Genomic DNA, 17450 nt, shown 5'->3' on the forward strand with positions numbered 1-17450 from the left:
AGTGGCTGGGGCAACCCAGCCAGATGGATGGGGTATAAATGATAAAATTGTTGCTATTAGTAGCAGTAGTAGGATCCTGCCTATCTGACCGGGATGCCCCAGCCACTCTGGGTAGCTTCCAACAAAATATAAAAACACAGTAAAACATGCATCAAACATAACTCATCTCTGCAGTAACCGGAAAGTTTTTAAAAAAACAATAATTGATTTACAATTTTGTTAGCCGACACTCATTTGTTTTGTTATTATTATTCTAATTGTTTTGTTTTACATTTATGTACATTATATATGATGTAAAAACTTAATAAAGCCTCTTTTTTTAAAAAAAGCAATAAACCTTTACACAAGTCTCCCTCCACATTTGTAAACATGTTTTGCATGCTATATTATTATTATTATTCACTGTAGTCCTATTTTATGAAACCACATAATCCAAATGTGCAGAAATTATTCCAAATGTTAACAAATTGAACAAGAAGAGTGTTTGTGTCCTTTGTTAGCAAAGCCCTTGCTTCACTCCTCCTCTGCACCTGCTCTTGCTATCCCAGGGAGGAAACAAACCAGAGGCTGGCTTCGTCTTACCTTTGAACCAGTGCTTGAGGTTTGTTTCCTGCAAACAAACTATGGATAAGCCAAGAACAAATATTTGCTTTAATTTGTACTTTGGAGAAAAGCAAACCTTGAGCACTAGCTCATGCACAATGGTTTGGGCCTGCAACAGCCTCTGGTCTGGGACTGCACACTAGTGCTTGTTCGTGTTAAACCATAGTTTATTTTTAACTGCTATGTCCAAGTCAGACCAATATGTTGTAAATAAAGTTTTCCCCTGGAACAACTTAAAATCAGTGGTGTGTGTAGTGGTTTGAGTGTTGGACCAGGACCTGGGTTCAGCTCCCCAATCAGTCATTAAGCTCGCTGCTTGTGACCTTGGGCCAGTCACGGCTTCTCACAGGGTTGACGTGGAGATTAAATGAAGAGGGGGTGAATGATGTGTGCCACCTTGAGCTGTTTAGTGGAAAAAGTGGGCTATAAATGCAATAAATAAAAAAATAAAGCGTATAGAAAATACAGTTTCCCTCAAGTACAAATCTATATTGTCCTTGAAGGGAGGCACTGAGGGATGGAGGATAAAGGACTAATGTGGTATGTTTCTCTATTGATGTTGGGGTGTGTGTGAAGAAGAGTGAGATATTGCTATGTTCACATTTGTGCCAGTGTTTTTTTTTTAAAAATAATAGCTTGACTTCCGATACTCAAAGAAACGAACGAGACTCATAAATATTTTTGCTGTTACTTAAAAAGAAACAAAAAGAACAGAAGCTTTTTCAGGCAGCAGAGCAACTCGTCTGATTATAGAACTTTGCATAAAGTTCCATGTATGTTGATGGCGTTATATGTATAATTTCAGGTGGATTTGCTGAATCCTGGGAAAATAAATTCAGCTGTAGTGGCCCTTTGCTCTCCTTTGCCAAATGCTTTAAACGTACTTCCTTTTATGCAGGTTTGCTGGATTTCCTTCTAGCAGGTGAAGTCATGGAATGAAAAATTATCCCCAGAGCTTTGTTGCTATTGCTGTGAAAATGCAGGTGTGCAAACAAGGAAGAAAACAAAAGGCAAGCTGGCCTCTCTGTTTGCCAGAGCAACAGGCAGGCTGCCTACTCACCACTCACTGCGGAGTGCAGTCCCTGCAGCAGCGATAGCAACTGCAACAGGACATGACAACAATGCCTTTCTGGTCAAATCCAGTGGTAGCGAGTATGCCCTTTTAAGGGTCTCCTTGCACACTCTCATGGGTCAGTTGCATTGTGCTGGGAGGAAAAGGGAAGTTGTCTCTTGCTATATTTGGATATTGGACTTTTATGGGCATAGAGATGAGCCTGTCCCTCAGGAGCAGCGAGTCATGGCTGCACTTGGAGTAGATGCCAACCAGGAGGTCCAGCAACTCCATACTCAGGATGTTCTTGCTGGGCCACGGCCCACCCAGCAGGCATAATTTGGACAGGTTGCAGGATTTGGATTCTTTGGAGCCTGATGAGCAGTGTGAATATGCCATACTAATGCAGTACAGTCTTCATAGTCTTTGGAGAAGGCAGCATGGGAAACTGCCTTAGACAGAGCCACACCATTACTTGCATCTGACCCAGTATTGCTTCAGGCCATGGAAATACCAGGGAGCAAATGAAGAGGACTCCTATATGATAAGACTAGGAGTGGATTGGTAGGACCATGCACCACAGGGCAGCCTTTGCCGACCTGATGCCCTGCAGATGCTTTGGTCTACAACTGCCATCAGTCTCACCATCATACAGCCATGAGGTCTGCGGCTGATGGGAATTGTAGTCCAAAACATGGAAGTCTGCATGGGATGGGGTTATCATGGTGCCTTCTTGTTTGTGCAGCTCCTTCCTGCCATTCAGTGTAGTGCTATGCGACATAGAGGAGGGCGTTGAATGAAGCCACATGCTCTAAAAACAAATAATTAATCCAGACTTGGTGCTGAAAGGGAAAAGAGAGAGAAAGAGAAGGCAATGTTTGGTTGGGCACGTTAGCTTGGAAGAAGATAATTGCATAGCTGGTTTTTCAGTCAGCACTATGGGTTTAAGGGATCCTGCAGAATTTTGCACACAACTCTGCATTTAACCACATCTGGGCTCTTCCCTTTTGTGTCACCTCTGAAAAAGTGACACTGCCAGCACTTTATGCTACCTGAACTCTCAAGTGGAGCCACTGGCTCAGCAATGACTCAGTGGACAGAGCCATAATTACTACATTGCCACCCTTTCTTCCTAAGTTACCGCCCGGAGTGCTTCTTGGTCTTGCTCCAGGCCAAGGGCAAGACCCCCAAAGGAAAAGCTGCTGCTGTCATTCAGACAGGGAAGGAACTTGAGGTTCTAGCATGTGTGTGTGTGTGTGTGTGTGTGTGTGTGTGTGTTGCTGAGCCTGTCTGAGGCCCTGACATTATGCTTGAGTTTGTTTTCGCAGTTTATGTGCTGAACTCTTTCTCTTCTCTTGTGTTCAGAAATAAAAGTCTTCAAGTTGGCAGAAGCAGTGAAAACAAGAGGGTTGTTTTTTTTAAGCACTGCTTTTGTGGGTCTGCCTTTTTTCTTTTCCTTTTTTCAAGAAGAGCAGGTGGAGTGGAGTATACTCCCTAAAAGCTGAAATTCTTAACGAGTTTCTTTTATGATGTAGAAACAAAGGCACAAGTCAACCCATAGCTTGGTATTGTCTACATTGACTGGCAGCAAGATTTTCATACAGCTCTCCCTAGAGATGCTGAAGACTGTGTACCTGGAACCTTCTGCATACAAAGCAGGTGTTCTGCTATGGAACTGCAGCCCTTCCCCATGGAGGAAGAGCCTTGTCATCGAACTGTCATCTACTCCAACTCCCTGCAATGCAGGAATCTTTTTGCCCAACGCAGGGCTTGAACCGATGACCCTGAAATTAAGAGCACTTTGCTCTCCCAACTGAGCTATCCCAGGTTGTTGCCTCCCACCACATGGGACCAATTTCCTGGACTGTGTGCATATGATTTTAAAATGCATTGGATCCATGTCCAAACCCTGCCTTTCTCTGGAGATCCCTGGTGATTGTGGGCAAACATTTTCATCCCAACCTACTTGACGTGATAGTTGTGTGGAGGCAAGTTATGGCAACTCGGTTGGAACATGGCTGTGCTCCTGCAGATCTTGTGTTCATTTCAGTGAGGCTTGCGCAGGAGACCTTCCCAGTGTGCCTTGTGCTCTGTTCATGTAACGGAAAGATGGGGGTGGGCTAGAAGAGCCTGCTTATGCTCTTCCTTGCATAACTATATTGCAAGGTAGGACAGTCAAGTCCCAGGGCTATCCAGCAATCACTGCCACTACCGCCTCTCAACACATACAGCGCCCAGGTAATTATGTGTTGCTTGAGGAAATATTTCGAAAAGGCTCTTGCTGTGAGGAGTCACTCAGCAATGGGCAGTGCACCACCCCTCCACATCTGGTAGAGAATAGCTTTCGGGAAACAGTTGCCTATATTCCAAAGCATAGGCAAAATATTTATGGAATGTTTCCTACTGCAAATTAACTCTCCCCTCCCCGCAATGAATCACTTTTGTAAGAGTGATCTTAAGTGCTGATTATTTTTCCAGCTGACACAATATGAAGAGTGTCTGTTTATTTTGGCCTCTTTAGGGAATTTCTTTGGAATACAAAATCTCACAAGGGATTAGCTTGATATCCCACCCAGCAGACATTTCTGGGACCCTGTGCTGTTTATCCTTGTTCTAATCCTATGTGTGGTTTTTCCTTTGCCTTGGAATAGGATGGCTGGTTAGCAGCTGCGTATATGACGAATGCACCTAATGAGTGTGGAAATGCAACTTTTGGCAATTGCTTTTGAAAACCTCACCTGTCTAGAATGGTGACCTGTAAATGGATGTCTCTGGTTTAGTCAGCCTCTGTGTAGATATCCTGTCCTGGCTATAGCTTTCTGCAGGCAAACATCACTCTGAGACTTGACTTCCATCCAGCGGTGGACCTACATTTGGGGGGCCCTGAAGCTTGAACTGTTATGGAGGCCCTTCACAACCAGCAATGAGGTCTGGATAACCACTATTCTCTTCTTCAATGGGGTTGTTCCATGAAAGATCAGCACAAATTTTCTGTGAGTTTGCGTTTTTGGTATCCACTAAAGTACATTTTTGAACTCATTGTTATTCCCCTAGTGCAGGGGTAGGCAACCTAAGGCCCGTGGGCCAGATGCGGCCCAATCGTCTTCTCAATCCGGCCCGCGGATGGTCTGGGAATCAGTGTGTCTTTACATGAGTAGAATTTGTCCTTTTATTTAAAATGCAACTCTGGGTTATTTGTGGGCATAGGAATTTCTTCATTTTTCCCCCTTCAAAATATAGTCCGGCCCCCCACATGGTCTGAGGGATGGTGGACTGGCCCATGGCTGAAAAAGATTGCTGACCCCTGCCCTAGTGTCTTGACCTCTGTTAAAAGGAGGGGGCACACGATTAAATTAGCCATGGCAGAACAGCCAACTTACCTCAACACTCCACCATTACAACATCTGTGCTACTGACTCTCAAACTTTGGGATTCTTGAACTATACCCAAGCCAGAAGCCAGGACAGCCAGTGGGATTGCAGCGCAGTGGGATCCCGCTGGCTGTCCTGGCTTATGGGATAGCTGCATGCAGCCTCTCCTGCGCTCCCTTTAAAGAGCTGCATGGAGCGCTCCATGCGACTCTTTAAAGGGAGCGCTGAGCAGAGCCTCCTGCCTGCATTCACTCCGTAAGACACACACACATTTCCCCTTACTTTTTAGGAGGGGGAAAGTGAGTCTTATAGAGCGAAAAATATGGTATAAAACAACAAAATTTATCAGTTTGAGTGATGTGACTCAAATTGGGTCTAGACCCCAAAATTTTAAGCAATGTGAACTAAAGTTGCCTCTGGGGCCCCTCCAGGATTAGGAGCCCTGAAGCTTAAGCTTCATTAGTTTCATAGTAGATCCACCCCTGCCTCCATCTTGTTTGTGTCCTCAGTTCCATTCAGTTTCTTGAGGGAGCCCTTCTTATCTTATCCTGTTTATCTAGGAATTTGCTCTGTCCTGTTACGGGGTCTCTGTAGGCCTTTGTGGCTGTTGTGCCATCATCTGTTGCATCAAATGCACTATATATTTAATGCAGGACCATACCACTTTAAACAGCCATAGCTTCCCCCAAAGAATCCTGGGATGTGTAGTTTGTTTAGAGTGCTGAGAGTTGTTAAAGGTAAAGGCACCCCTGACTGTTAGGTTCAGTTGTGGACGACTCTGGGGTTGCGACACTCATCTCGCTTTACTGGCCGAGGGAGCCGGCGTACAACTTCCGGGTCATGTGGCCAGCATGACTAAGCTGCTTCTGGCGAACCAGAGCAGCGCACAGAAACGCCATTTACCTTCCCGCCGGAGCGGTACCTGTTTATCTACTTGCACTTTGACATGCTTTCAAGCTGCTAGGTTGGCAGGAGCTGGAGCTCACCCCGCTGCGGGGATTCGAACCACCGACCTTCTGATAGGCAAGCCCTAGGCTCTGTGGTTTAACCCACAGCACCACCCGCATCCCTGCTGAGAGTTGTTAGGAGACCCCTATTCCCTCTCAGAGAGCAGCAATTCCCAGAGTGGTTTATTGATAAGTCCCTCTTTCCAGGGGACTCTGGAAATCGTAACTCTGTGAGGGGAATAGGGGTCTCCTCCTAACAATGCTCAGTACCTTTAACAAACTGCAGTGCCCAGGATTCTTTGTGGGAAGCCATGACTGCTTAAAGTGGTATGATACTGCTTTAAACATAGTGCAGATGAGGCCTCCCTCTCTGATGTCAAATTCTATTGAAAGAGCTGCTGGTGACTGTGAGGAGATGAGCCCCAGAAACACAGTGACTTCATTTTCTTTGAAGGTGAGCAAGCTCCTTGTGCCTGATGAGAATGAGGATGCTATTCATCCTGAAGGGCTTCTTTTTGTCCTCAGGAGACCAGCTCAGACAAGGAGACCTGAATGGAACTTCTGCCCAACAAAAGGAAGTCACTCCATCAACTTCAAAGAGGATAAGATCAACTACTGAATACCACAACATCTTCAGATCACTTTCTTTTTGTTCTAAAGTTGTGTTTAGACAAAATATTTGTTTTCCTGACTTAAAAAGACTGCTATGGCTTGGATCCAAACTCCCTTTTGTAACATAAAATGTTGGGGAGGAAAATGGGCACCAGCCACCTGAGGCCACCAGTACAGGATGTCAGCAATGTCTAGGTAACCTGATGACTATTGTGTTGCCTAGACATTGCTGATGTTCTCTTTGTAGCACAGGGGTTTGTTTGGTTACACCAGTACAGGATAGCTGCTTTTGGTTTGTTTTTGGTGGTAGTATGAGAAGATTTTGTTCAAACAACCAAATTTGTTCTTGCTGTAGAAGAGATTTCATGTTGGCTCTTCTTATTCATCTGCCAATCAGCTTCCCATCTACACAACTTATTTTTATTGGATATTCCTCTTCTGCAGCAATTCACAGAGCGTTATCTATCTCAAATGAAGCTTCATGCAAATAGGAAAAAAAATATGGAGGTAGCCATGTTGGCCCATAATAAAAAACAATCTAAAGCCACATTGTGTCACCACACCTTTATTACAACCAACTAAAATGTCACCATCATGAACAAGCTTTTGAGTTTTGCAGAACAGAAGACACTCCTTGGGATGGGGAGATGGTATTTTACATGCAATGTGCAATCACTGAGAAGGTTCTATCCCAAATCACATAAGAACGTAAGAAAAGGCTGATGGATCAGGCCAAAGGCACATCTCGTCCAACATCCTGTTCTCACAGTGGCCAACCAGATGCCTCTGACCATGGAGGCAGAGCATAGCCATTCTGTCTAGTACCCACTGATAAGACTTATCCTCCATGAATTTATCCAGTCCTCTTTTCAAGCCATGCATAGCTTAACTAAGCATAGTGTGAATAATTCTGCCTGAGCCTTACAATGCCCCTGAGTTCTAATATTGTGAGAGGAGCGAAGCTTTTACTCTACCCACTTTTCCACACCATGCACAATTTTATACACCTCTATCATGTCCAATACAAGGAAAGGTCTTCTTTGAATAACTGGGTCCAGTTGAATTGTATGTGAACACTAAAATCGGACTCAGTATCACATAGGCCAGCCTCATCCACTCTGGTGCCCTCCAGATGTTTTGACTACAACAACCACAGAGAAGTAGTCCAAAACACGTGGAAGATACTAGGGGGTTCAACACCGAGACATGTAGCCAGTGCAAACATTTGCTGCTAAAATATCTGGGTCCCGTAACTAGGAATTGAGGCCTGATTCTCGCATGTCTTACGCACTGCTGAAGTCAGCTCTGGGCTCTCTGCTCTGCTGCCACAGTTTAAGCTGTACTTTCCTCAGACAGCTGCAGATCCAGGAAGAATGTGTCTTTATTCCAGCATTATCTTCTAGTTTTAAACACGTTTCTACCAGCAACTGAAAGCCAGAAGGAACTTTGGTGGATGCAAATTGGCTTCCGTTTATGGAAATATAGGCTTGAGAAGAAACAATACTGCAAAAGAAACAGAGGGGATCAAATATTCTCTGGAGCCAAAGTTCAGAGAAGCATGTCAAATGGGTTGGGTGGAGGAAGCAGGAATCAAGGGTGTGCACTGCGATTGTCAGCTCAGTATCTCTCTCTCTCTCTCTCTCTCTCTCTCTCTCTCTCTCTCTCTTGTTCTAGTTGCTTGGAGGCTTATGATCTGACCCACTTTACCCTCTGACCAAAATAATATTTGTGGGTCACAGATGGCTTCCTGTGAGGCAAAGACCTAGCTGAACTGTTTGTATCTCATTGCGGCAGTAATTATATCCTTCTGGTTTTGAGTCATAGCATGAGAGAGGGAAATTTTTAAACTGTAAAGGAGCAAAAGAACTCAGGGGAAATGTACAAATACAGCTGGTGCCTGCTGCCCTCTTTGCTACCAGCTCTCCATGACTGTGAAAACTGACGTAGGCTGAACTATAGATGAGAGGCTGGATTTCATGTTGGATTTCAGCTTAGCTATGAATGCAGTTGTCAGCTATAAGCAACTCCCTGCCCTTCTGATTTTCCTTCCCACTCCCAAATATACAGTATTGTGGGGACATAATACTTTATATCAGCCTTCTCCAACATGGCAACCTCTAGATGTTGCTGGACTCAAATTCCCATCGCCCCAGCCAGCATGTGGTCAGGCATGGTGGGAGTTGTTGCCTAAAAAATCTGGAGGGCAATAGGTTGGGGAAGGCAGTTCTAAATGTCTGTGTTGACATCATCCTAACATTAGCACTTCTAATAGGTGTTTCTTGAAGTCCTTCAAGGATGGAAATCCTGCTGCATCCTTGAGGAGTGCATACAGGTGGTGCCTGACTTTTTAGTTTGTTGCTTTAGATCCTGTCCTCCAGGCATTTGGTAAGCCCTTATCTTGGTATTGCCCCCTCTGTCCATGGCCACATCTTAAGCAGTGGTTAAAAGCTGTATATTGTTATCAGTTTAGCTTCCAAGTTTTGAACTTCTCCTCTCTTCAGTTCTCCCGCTCCAAGTTAGCTAATGTGGTGCCCTTCAGTGATTGCTGGACTACAACTCCCATAATCCTTGATCATTGGCCATGTTGGCTGGGGCTGATGGGAAGTGTCTCATTGGCTACTCCTGTGCTAATCTTATGTCTTAATTCTGCTCTTAACACCATGTTATGTCACAGCCCTCCCACTGAAAGAGTCAAAAGCTATTGAAATACTAGCTGAGTTTGGACATCATGAGAAATCATGCTTTATAATGAAGGGAACATACCTAGTATTGCCATTATGTGTGCCACAAAGAGGAGATTCAAAGCTTTCATGTCTGTTTTTGATTAGCCACAGTTTAGCACTAATTCAAACACTAAACTATGGTCTGTCTTAACTATGGTTTGCTTGAAACAAGTCAACTTCATAGCTGTGGTTTGACAGTTACTTTTAAAAAAGATGTAGTTAGGATAGACCACCATTTTTGGGACTCAAATGACACAACAAACTATGGGTAATAAAAAATGGAAGCAAAAGTTTCCAAGCTCCACCTGGATATGCCAAAGCAGAAGCAGATAGGGAAGGGGTGTGCAAGACCAAAGAGAGGCTAGATAAGCCATTGTTTACTGTGATAGATGAATGTTATCCTTATATATAAGCTCTTAGTTCCTAATGACCTTTATTTATTTTAGTTTTTGTATGCCTGAGAAACGTATTTTTTTCTGTTTTGTATTTGTTAATATTTTGAAATTCAGTAAAACTTTGCAACTGTTTTGTGGCACCTTAATGGCTTACCCTTTGTGGACTTGAGTCCACTTTATCAGATGTGTGAAGGATTATTCCTGGTTGGGTGCAGAGAGTAAAAAAATAAATGGAAATAGTGAAGTTGGAAGGAGATGAAATGCCCAAATTAGTCTGTCCTTTTGTGGTACCAGATGGGACATATTCGCCAATGGTGGAGGGTGCCATCAGTTGACCTTGGCAGTTTTCCACAGCATGTGATTGGCCACTGTGAGAACAAGATGCTGGGCTAGATGGGCCATTGGCTTGAATTAGGTTTTTATATTTAGACATGCCTTTTCCATCATAGTTTTTCACCCCTCCTTTTCACCCACTGTGAGAACAAGATGCTGGGCTAGATGGGCCATTGGCTTGAATTAGGTTTTTATATTTAGACATGCCTTTTCCATCATAGTTTTTCACCCCTCCTTTTCACCCACTCTATTCTGAGGAAACTCCCAGTAGACCATGAAGTTTCTAGCTCTCTCCATCTCTTGCTTAGGCTGCAGGTTGAGTTTGGAATTCAAATGCACACATGGGAAAGACTATTACTGATAGGATAGTGCAAGCTCCTTTGCTAAGTTCTTGTACTACCCAAAAGTGATTTCTAACACTAGGCATCCTGTTTATGTGTTTGTACAGTAAATAACAGCGTGAAGATGCCTTTACCAACCCAGTGCTCTCCAGACGTTCTGGACTCCATCTGAAGGGCCTCAAGTTGACAAAGGCTGTCATGAGGTTTTTTAGGGACTTACGGCTGTAAACTTTTCCCGTTTTCTTTTAAAAAAATAAAGAATCTCTTGTTTAGTCTTGCCCATGCAAAAGACAGATTTCCCAGGCTTGAATTTGTCTGGGACACATCCTTTTCAAGCCATCTCTTTTCATTTGACTTCTGTCTCTCAATGTTTATTGGGAAACAATCTTCCATGGAGTTAATTCTTCTTCAGGTTAATTGGTGGTGGTTCTGATCAGCATTTGCCTACTCTGATAACTTTCCTGTTTCTATTCCAGGCAGTGTTTTGGTTCCTGGTTTGTATTGTGGGGAGCAGGGAGTGTGTTGGTTCTTTCTTTAAGGATCAAAGGGCCTGGTAATGGTGTGCTTTATAGACTAGCTCTGAGTTTTGTGCTTCCCGAAAACAGCAGTTGCGCCTGTGTTTCTCTACAGGTAATAACACTGTTCTAAGGAGATCACCATTGGCTTCTCATGCGTTTCTGGGTTCAATTCAAAAACAAACAATCTTTATTACAGTCCAGAGACCCAACAAATCGTTACAAAGCAATACACAATTCATACAGCCTACCTCCAGGTTAAAAGAAGCATTTTGTTCAGAATATAGGGATCATTGGTTCTTGCAACCACCAATAAAAACTTTGCCACTGCTAATGTTCTAGGGTTTGTCCGGTCTTCCAATAGGAACCTGACATAGTGAGCCTCTGATTTTCCCGGGAATGGTACCAGCAAGGGTAGTATCAGTTCAGCCCTGGCTTGCTCATATTTTGCACAGTGGTTCAATTCAAGCTACAGTGGTACCTCAGGTTAAGAACTTAATTTGTTCTGGAGGTCTGTTCTTAACCTGAAACTGCTCTTAACCTGAAGCACCCCTTTAGCTAATGGGGCCTCCCGCTGCCACCACCCCACCACCGCACGATTTCTGTTCTCATCCTGAAGCAAAGTTCTTAACCCAAGGTAATATTTCTGGGCTAGCAGAGTCTGTAACCTGAAGCGTATGTAACCTGAGGTACCACTGTACTTGTTTTAACATATAAACATCATACAGCTCATTTGTCTACCTAGCTCAGTGCTGTCAATGCTGACTTGCAGCAGCTCTGAAGGGTTCAGGTGGAGGACATTCCCAGCCCTACTTAGAGGTTCCGCTGGGGACTGAACCTGTGGCCTTTTGCATGCAAGACAGCTGCTATGCACACAGCTAGGGACATCTCCTGAAGCAAAGGTGGCGAAGCTGTGGGGGCCCTCCATGTGTTGCTGCACTCTAAGCCCCCCCCCCCCCGCATCCTTAACCATGGGCCATGCTGGCTGGGACTGATGCAAGTTAGGGTCTGAAAACATATGGAGGGCTGCAGGCTCCCTATCCAGGCTTTTTTTTTTTTTCCTTAAACAACCTCCCATGCAAACCTGCACCAGATGCCCTTGGCTGCGGTGGGGGGTTTAGGGCAGTAGTGACTGGGGAGAGGGAGTTGAAGGAGGGCATGTCCCATTTGAGAAATGTCCTTCCCTGTATGTAAAGAAGACAGCAGCCCATTTATCATGCAGGAGGCAAGTTGAAACCTTTCTGCTGGCTGATGCTTTTAGTGGTTTCTATCATTTTACTGCATGTTTTAATTCCTTGATTTATTACAACCTTGGGACCAGTGGCAAAATGCTGCTGCCTCAAGCCCTGCCGATATGTGAGCAGGGCTTGGAGAGCATAAACATCAGCCAGAAAATCCTGGAAGCCACAATGCAGCTCACATGCCCTCCTCCCACAGCCCCTTCTGGGTAAGCTTCATTCCTCAGACTTGTGTGGTATTTGGATTTCAGTGACTGTTTGATGGGCTTGTGTGAGCCTTCCTCCTCCTCCTCCTCCTCCTCCTCCTCCTCCTCCTTCTACTTAGTGCAAAGACTCTGCATGTGTAACTTTTACCCTCTTACCTTTTGGTCACAAATGCTGGAAGAACTTTTTTATGTGTTTATGGCAAAACCTTTATGGGAGACATATACATAATAAATCAAACATTAAATCCAGAAAACATAGTCTGCACGTTTTACTGTTGTGCACATTATTCAGAGCCATATTTATTAAAACCTGATCTTCAGGACTGGGTACAATGATCAAAGGCAAGTGGGAAAGCACCCTCCCCCCCCCCTCAAAAAAGGGTCCCTGGGGATCAAAGGTTGAATATCACCATGATGAGTTAACACATGCAAGAATATGCAAGGACAAATCTTTAGAAATCTCTTCCAGCCAACCTACATTGCTGCACTTATTAGGGGAGAGCTGTTTGACAAATCCTGTGATACCATTGTTGAGTAGAAAAGCCGTCTTTGCATTTCCAGAACTTGTGATTGAATAGTGGCAAGCATGTCAGGAGCAGAGCTCACACCTTTGGTACACATTTCCTAATGTACACTCCGGACTGGAAGCAGAACGCTGGGCTAGGCGTATCATTTGTCTCGTGTAGCAGGCTCTTTTTTATTATTCATTTCATAAAATTTATGTACCGCATGGTTGTAAAAAATAAAGTTCCCAAAACTCTTCTTGACTAAACCAGCACCTCCTGTTTTATGCTGGGAACTGCCCTAAGATCTACAGAGAAAGGGCTTTATACAAATTTAATAAATAATGATAAAATCAAATAATAATTTTCTTCCTGCAGGGGAGCAAGGGGCATTATCGGTATCACTGGCAGAGCCACAATGTCAAGCACAGCGGGGTGGATGACATGGTCCTTCTCTCCAAGATCTCAGAAGATTCCATTGTGGAGAACCTCAAGAAGAGATACATGGATGATTACATATTTGTATCCTTTACTGCAGGGCCTGGGGGACATTTATCAGCTCGAAGGTGGCATTTTCTCATAGGCATAATTCTGCGGTCATTTGTGCATGCTTGGATGTGACCAGAGATGGAAGTAGAGCAATGGATGTGATTCTTACCCTTTTGTGTACAGGAGGCTATATTCTAGCCAGGCAAAAGTTAGGTTTCAATGGGCACTCCCCCTTGGGCACCTCCACCCAGACAATTAAGAGGCCCTGTCACAGTTCAGGGACACATTCCAACCAGACAAAAACCCTCAGGGAGGATGTCCAGTGGGGTGTGTGGTCCCAAGTTCAATCCCCTTAAATTGAATCTTCTTCTCTGCAGATGGAAAGCTAGCACACCTGGGGCTTATTGGTAGTTACCCTACACAGCAGAATGGGGACTGTTTTTAGCAACAGTTTTCCCCATGCCAAGTACAGTAGAATAAAAATGTCAAATGACAAGGGCTAGTCTTTTCTCCCATCGTTGCCAGTCTGCCAAGGGAAGCTGCACCTGTTAGATTTTGTTCTGTCATGTCTTGCTGGAGTTGGGGAGAAAAACGTAGTTCTGTGCCTACTGCTGTGCCAGGTGTGGGGCACAAACTAGCCCTCGTTGGCTTGTAAATGTTAGCCGTGTGTTTGAGGATGACGGGTCTGCGGGCTCTGAAGGGCCTTGAAACGAAGATGGAAGCAGCGGGGATGTTGTGGAGGAGAAAGTGAATTCTCATAAGAGCATCATCATCCCACCCCGGCCCATGCCTGCTGCCAAACCTGCTTTCGTGCTTGAAATATCAGGGACTTATGAAAGGATTCCATTGACGTGAGACACAATGGCTTGCTATTCTGCTCCCCGCTTTCACACTCTCAGGCATAATCTCTGCCGACATAAAATCCAGTTTTGAGCTACTCAGCAGAACGTAGAGTTTCGGAAGAGGAGAGACTATCCTTCTCTCTCTCTCCCCCTCTCCCCCTCTCTCTCCCTCCCTCCCCCCTCCCCCCTCCCCAATAGTTGAGTCTTTGCATTCCCCTTGTGCGTTTGAGGGCAGAGCTATATAAGTTACACATGTGATTTGGGTTAGAGCAAAGCAGCTGGGAGGGGGCTGCTATGGAGTGGGAAAGCAGGGGGAAGTGATTAACTTCACAACCCTTCACCACCTAACCCTTCACCACCACTCAGGTGCGTGCTGAACCTCACAAATGTGTGACCCCCCCCCTTCTCACTTTGAAGGTGATAAAGCACTATGTTTTCATCAATTGCCATAGAATACTGGCTGGTGGGAAAAGAGTTGACATCTCAGCCCAGCCATTGCACTCCTTCCCTTGAAGATGCTATGTCTCTATTGCTAGGCCCCTTGCAGAGGGTTACCATATTGGCCTGAATATAAGCCTCACTTTCCCCCAAATTCCGACCTTGAAAAGTTGAAGTGTGGCTTATATTTGCAACCTTACAGTATGCAGCCAGGAGCGTGGCAAAGTGGCGCCTGCCTCGTGCGTAGCCCCCCATCCTCTCCTCTAAGGCTGGGAAGGGAGAGAGCGAAGAAGGGGAAAGGCTGCAGTGCGCCTCCCCCCCCCTCCATGCAGCCAGGAGCAGCGAGGAATGGAGCGACTTATATTTGGGTAATTTTTCTCTCCCCCCCCCAATCAATTTTAAATTTGCAGCTTATATTCAGATGTGCCTTATATTCGGGCCAATGCGGTAGTTCATATGCTGCTTTCCACGCTGGACTGTGCTAGTAAAGCTCAGATATCAAAATAATTGTTAAATAAATATCAAAATACAACACATGTGCTTTGTTACACAGTTCTGCATGTCACTTACAGTTCTCCCTTGTGAGAAGGTGTTCTTAAGGACTATAATCTTGTTCTGGAGTCAAACAGACTTGAGCAACCAGGCTGGAGTTTGTGTGTTGTCTCAAGCTGCTTTTCCCACAGGTGGCAAGCTTCAGTTCTGAGGAGAGATCCTTCAGTCTCTTAGTCTGAATGGGTTCTGCCACCATGACTGTCCTGTCAGTGCAGATTGTTGCAGAATTCCAGCACCAGTCTGGCCTCCCCTCGTAAGCTTACTGGGCTTCTAACTTGCACAGTGATGACCCTTTTTCTGCTGCTTTCCTAGTCTGTAACAGGCGTCTTCTCCTCAAGGCTTGGCATCCCATAATCTCACTCAGGCCTAAAAAGCTTTGCAAGATCTGGTGCTATTCTCCTGATAGCTAAGAGCAACACTCACTGCTTTCTTTTTTCCACTTCCCAAATTCTGAAAAGGGAGGCCTTTTAGTTTTCATCTGGGCATTGGCTCCTGAATGGCTCAGCTGTCACCGCCATCAATCATAGGGATTTTTTTTTTTACAGTGTTCCTCATATTGGAGAAGCTTATTGAATCATTCCATAAATTATTAACACTGAATCAACAAGTTGCTTCAATATATTTTATGTTCACACAAACACTTCTGGATTTGCCATAGAGATGTCCTGAGTGGTGCCACGGTTCCATGGATATCCTCCAAATGTAGCAATTTCGCACAATATGGAAGTTATTCTTGTTTGCCTTAGTTGCTTTTTTTATTATTTGCAGCATGACATCATCTCGCCGTTATTATCCCAAGACAATGGGCTGCTGTGTGCAACACTGAGTGCTGATTGTGCCTGTGTTGGGTGTGTGTCTGTGTGTTGAATAGCAAAGCGTTAAACGTTGCTATCACTCATGCAGCACCAGTCATCCAAACACAATATGCATATCCTGATACTAATGTATAGGGCTGCAATGCTGAATTGCTTACATGCGTCAGTAGAAAAGCATATTGATCAACTAAGGAAGTCGACTTTGAGAGTTGGAGAAACTGCAGATGGCAAGTGTCATCCCAAAAGAGACACTTCATCTTCTGGCTTGTACAGGAGGAGATGCCTCTTCCAAAATGGCAGCTGTTGTGACATATCACATGGGCATCATCTTAAAAACAAAGGAAGTGTGTATTTTGTGCCTGAACTGTTCTGCTCCTATGCAAATTCGTGCATATTTTATTATTTCACTAATTGACTATAATTTCATTTAAAAGAACTGGAGGAAGGGGAAGCATTGTACACAGAAGGCCCCAGGATGAAACCCAAATAGCATCACCAACTGAAAGGGTTGGGAAGCAGCAGGTGATGGAACAGAATCTCCACAGCCCTGAGGACCCCCCCCCCCCCGAGAGATGCAGCTGGTCAGGGCAGAGGGTGGTGGGGACTGGATGGATAAAGGGTTTGATCTGGTTTAGGGCAGCTTCCACATGTACTTCTCTAATGTTCCTGTATAATTAAACAACTTAAGATTTATTTTGCTCGGTAACCACTCTACTGTACTATCTATGTTTTGAGCCTGCAAGCTGAAATGTGCGCACATTCACACATGGGCTGCAATATAGAAAAGCAGAGGGTGGACTAATTGGGTGAAGAGGGAGTTTGCATCATAAATTGATTTTTTTTAAAAGCATTGTGAACCTTGACTGTTCCAAACACAGACATATATTGGATCAGTGCTGATCTCTGTGAACCCGTTCAAGCAGATGCCATATTTTGGAGAGAAAGAAATTGAAATGTATCAAGGAGCTGTAAGTGATGATTTCTCTCTTAGCTTATTTCATTCTCAAAAATGTTTGAAGGTTTGCTGATGCCAGTTGTCTCTTCTCTTTTTTCTTTTTAATTTGTTTTTCTAAACAACAAAAACAGACCATTCACATGAAAAGAAAATGGATGTTAACAAAATAATATGAATACAAAAAAGGAGCTTTTGAGGATAAAGTCCCAAAGAAAGATTTAAAAAACAGGAGTAAATGAACAGAGTACAAGTGTGAAATTATTATTGGCTTCTGTGCACATCCGGGGGTGAAGCCAGACCGCTGCATTAGCAGCACTGAAGTGACCTCCTGGGGCACAAGCCTGGGCTGACCAGATGACCAGACCTTCCTCTTAGCCTCATTGAAGTAGTCCAAAGGAAAGCAGAGCAATATGTTTGGCTGCAGGAGTTGACGGAAGGAGGCATAGAAGACATCATCTAACCATCTTAGGGCTCTGTTCTGGATTTGTGTAGGGTTTACTCCTTAGCCTTTTCTTCTCCTG

General features: G+C 44.4%; 1 protein-coding gene across 1 annotated transcript in view; it reads left to right on the plus strand.

Annotated features, from left to right (window-relative positions):
- Positions 1–17450, plus strand: part of MYO1E (myosin IE) — a 110124-nt gene that overhangs the window by 23244 nt on the left and 69430 nt on the right. The window contains 2 exon segments of the mRNA XM_079953186.1: positions 13217–13360; positions 16853–16942. Of these exon segments, the coding sequence (XP_079809312.1) occupies positions 13217–13360; positions 16853–16942 (234 nt within the window).

Source organism: Podarcis cretensis, assembly GCF_951804945.1.
Source record: "Podarcis cretensis genome assembly, chromosome: 14".
Classification (NCBI taxonomy): domain Eukaryota; kingdom Metazoa; phylum Chordata; class Lepidosauria; order Squamata; family Lacertidae; genus Podarcis; species Podarcis cretensis.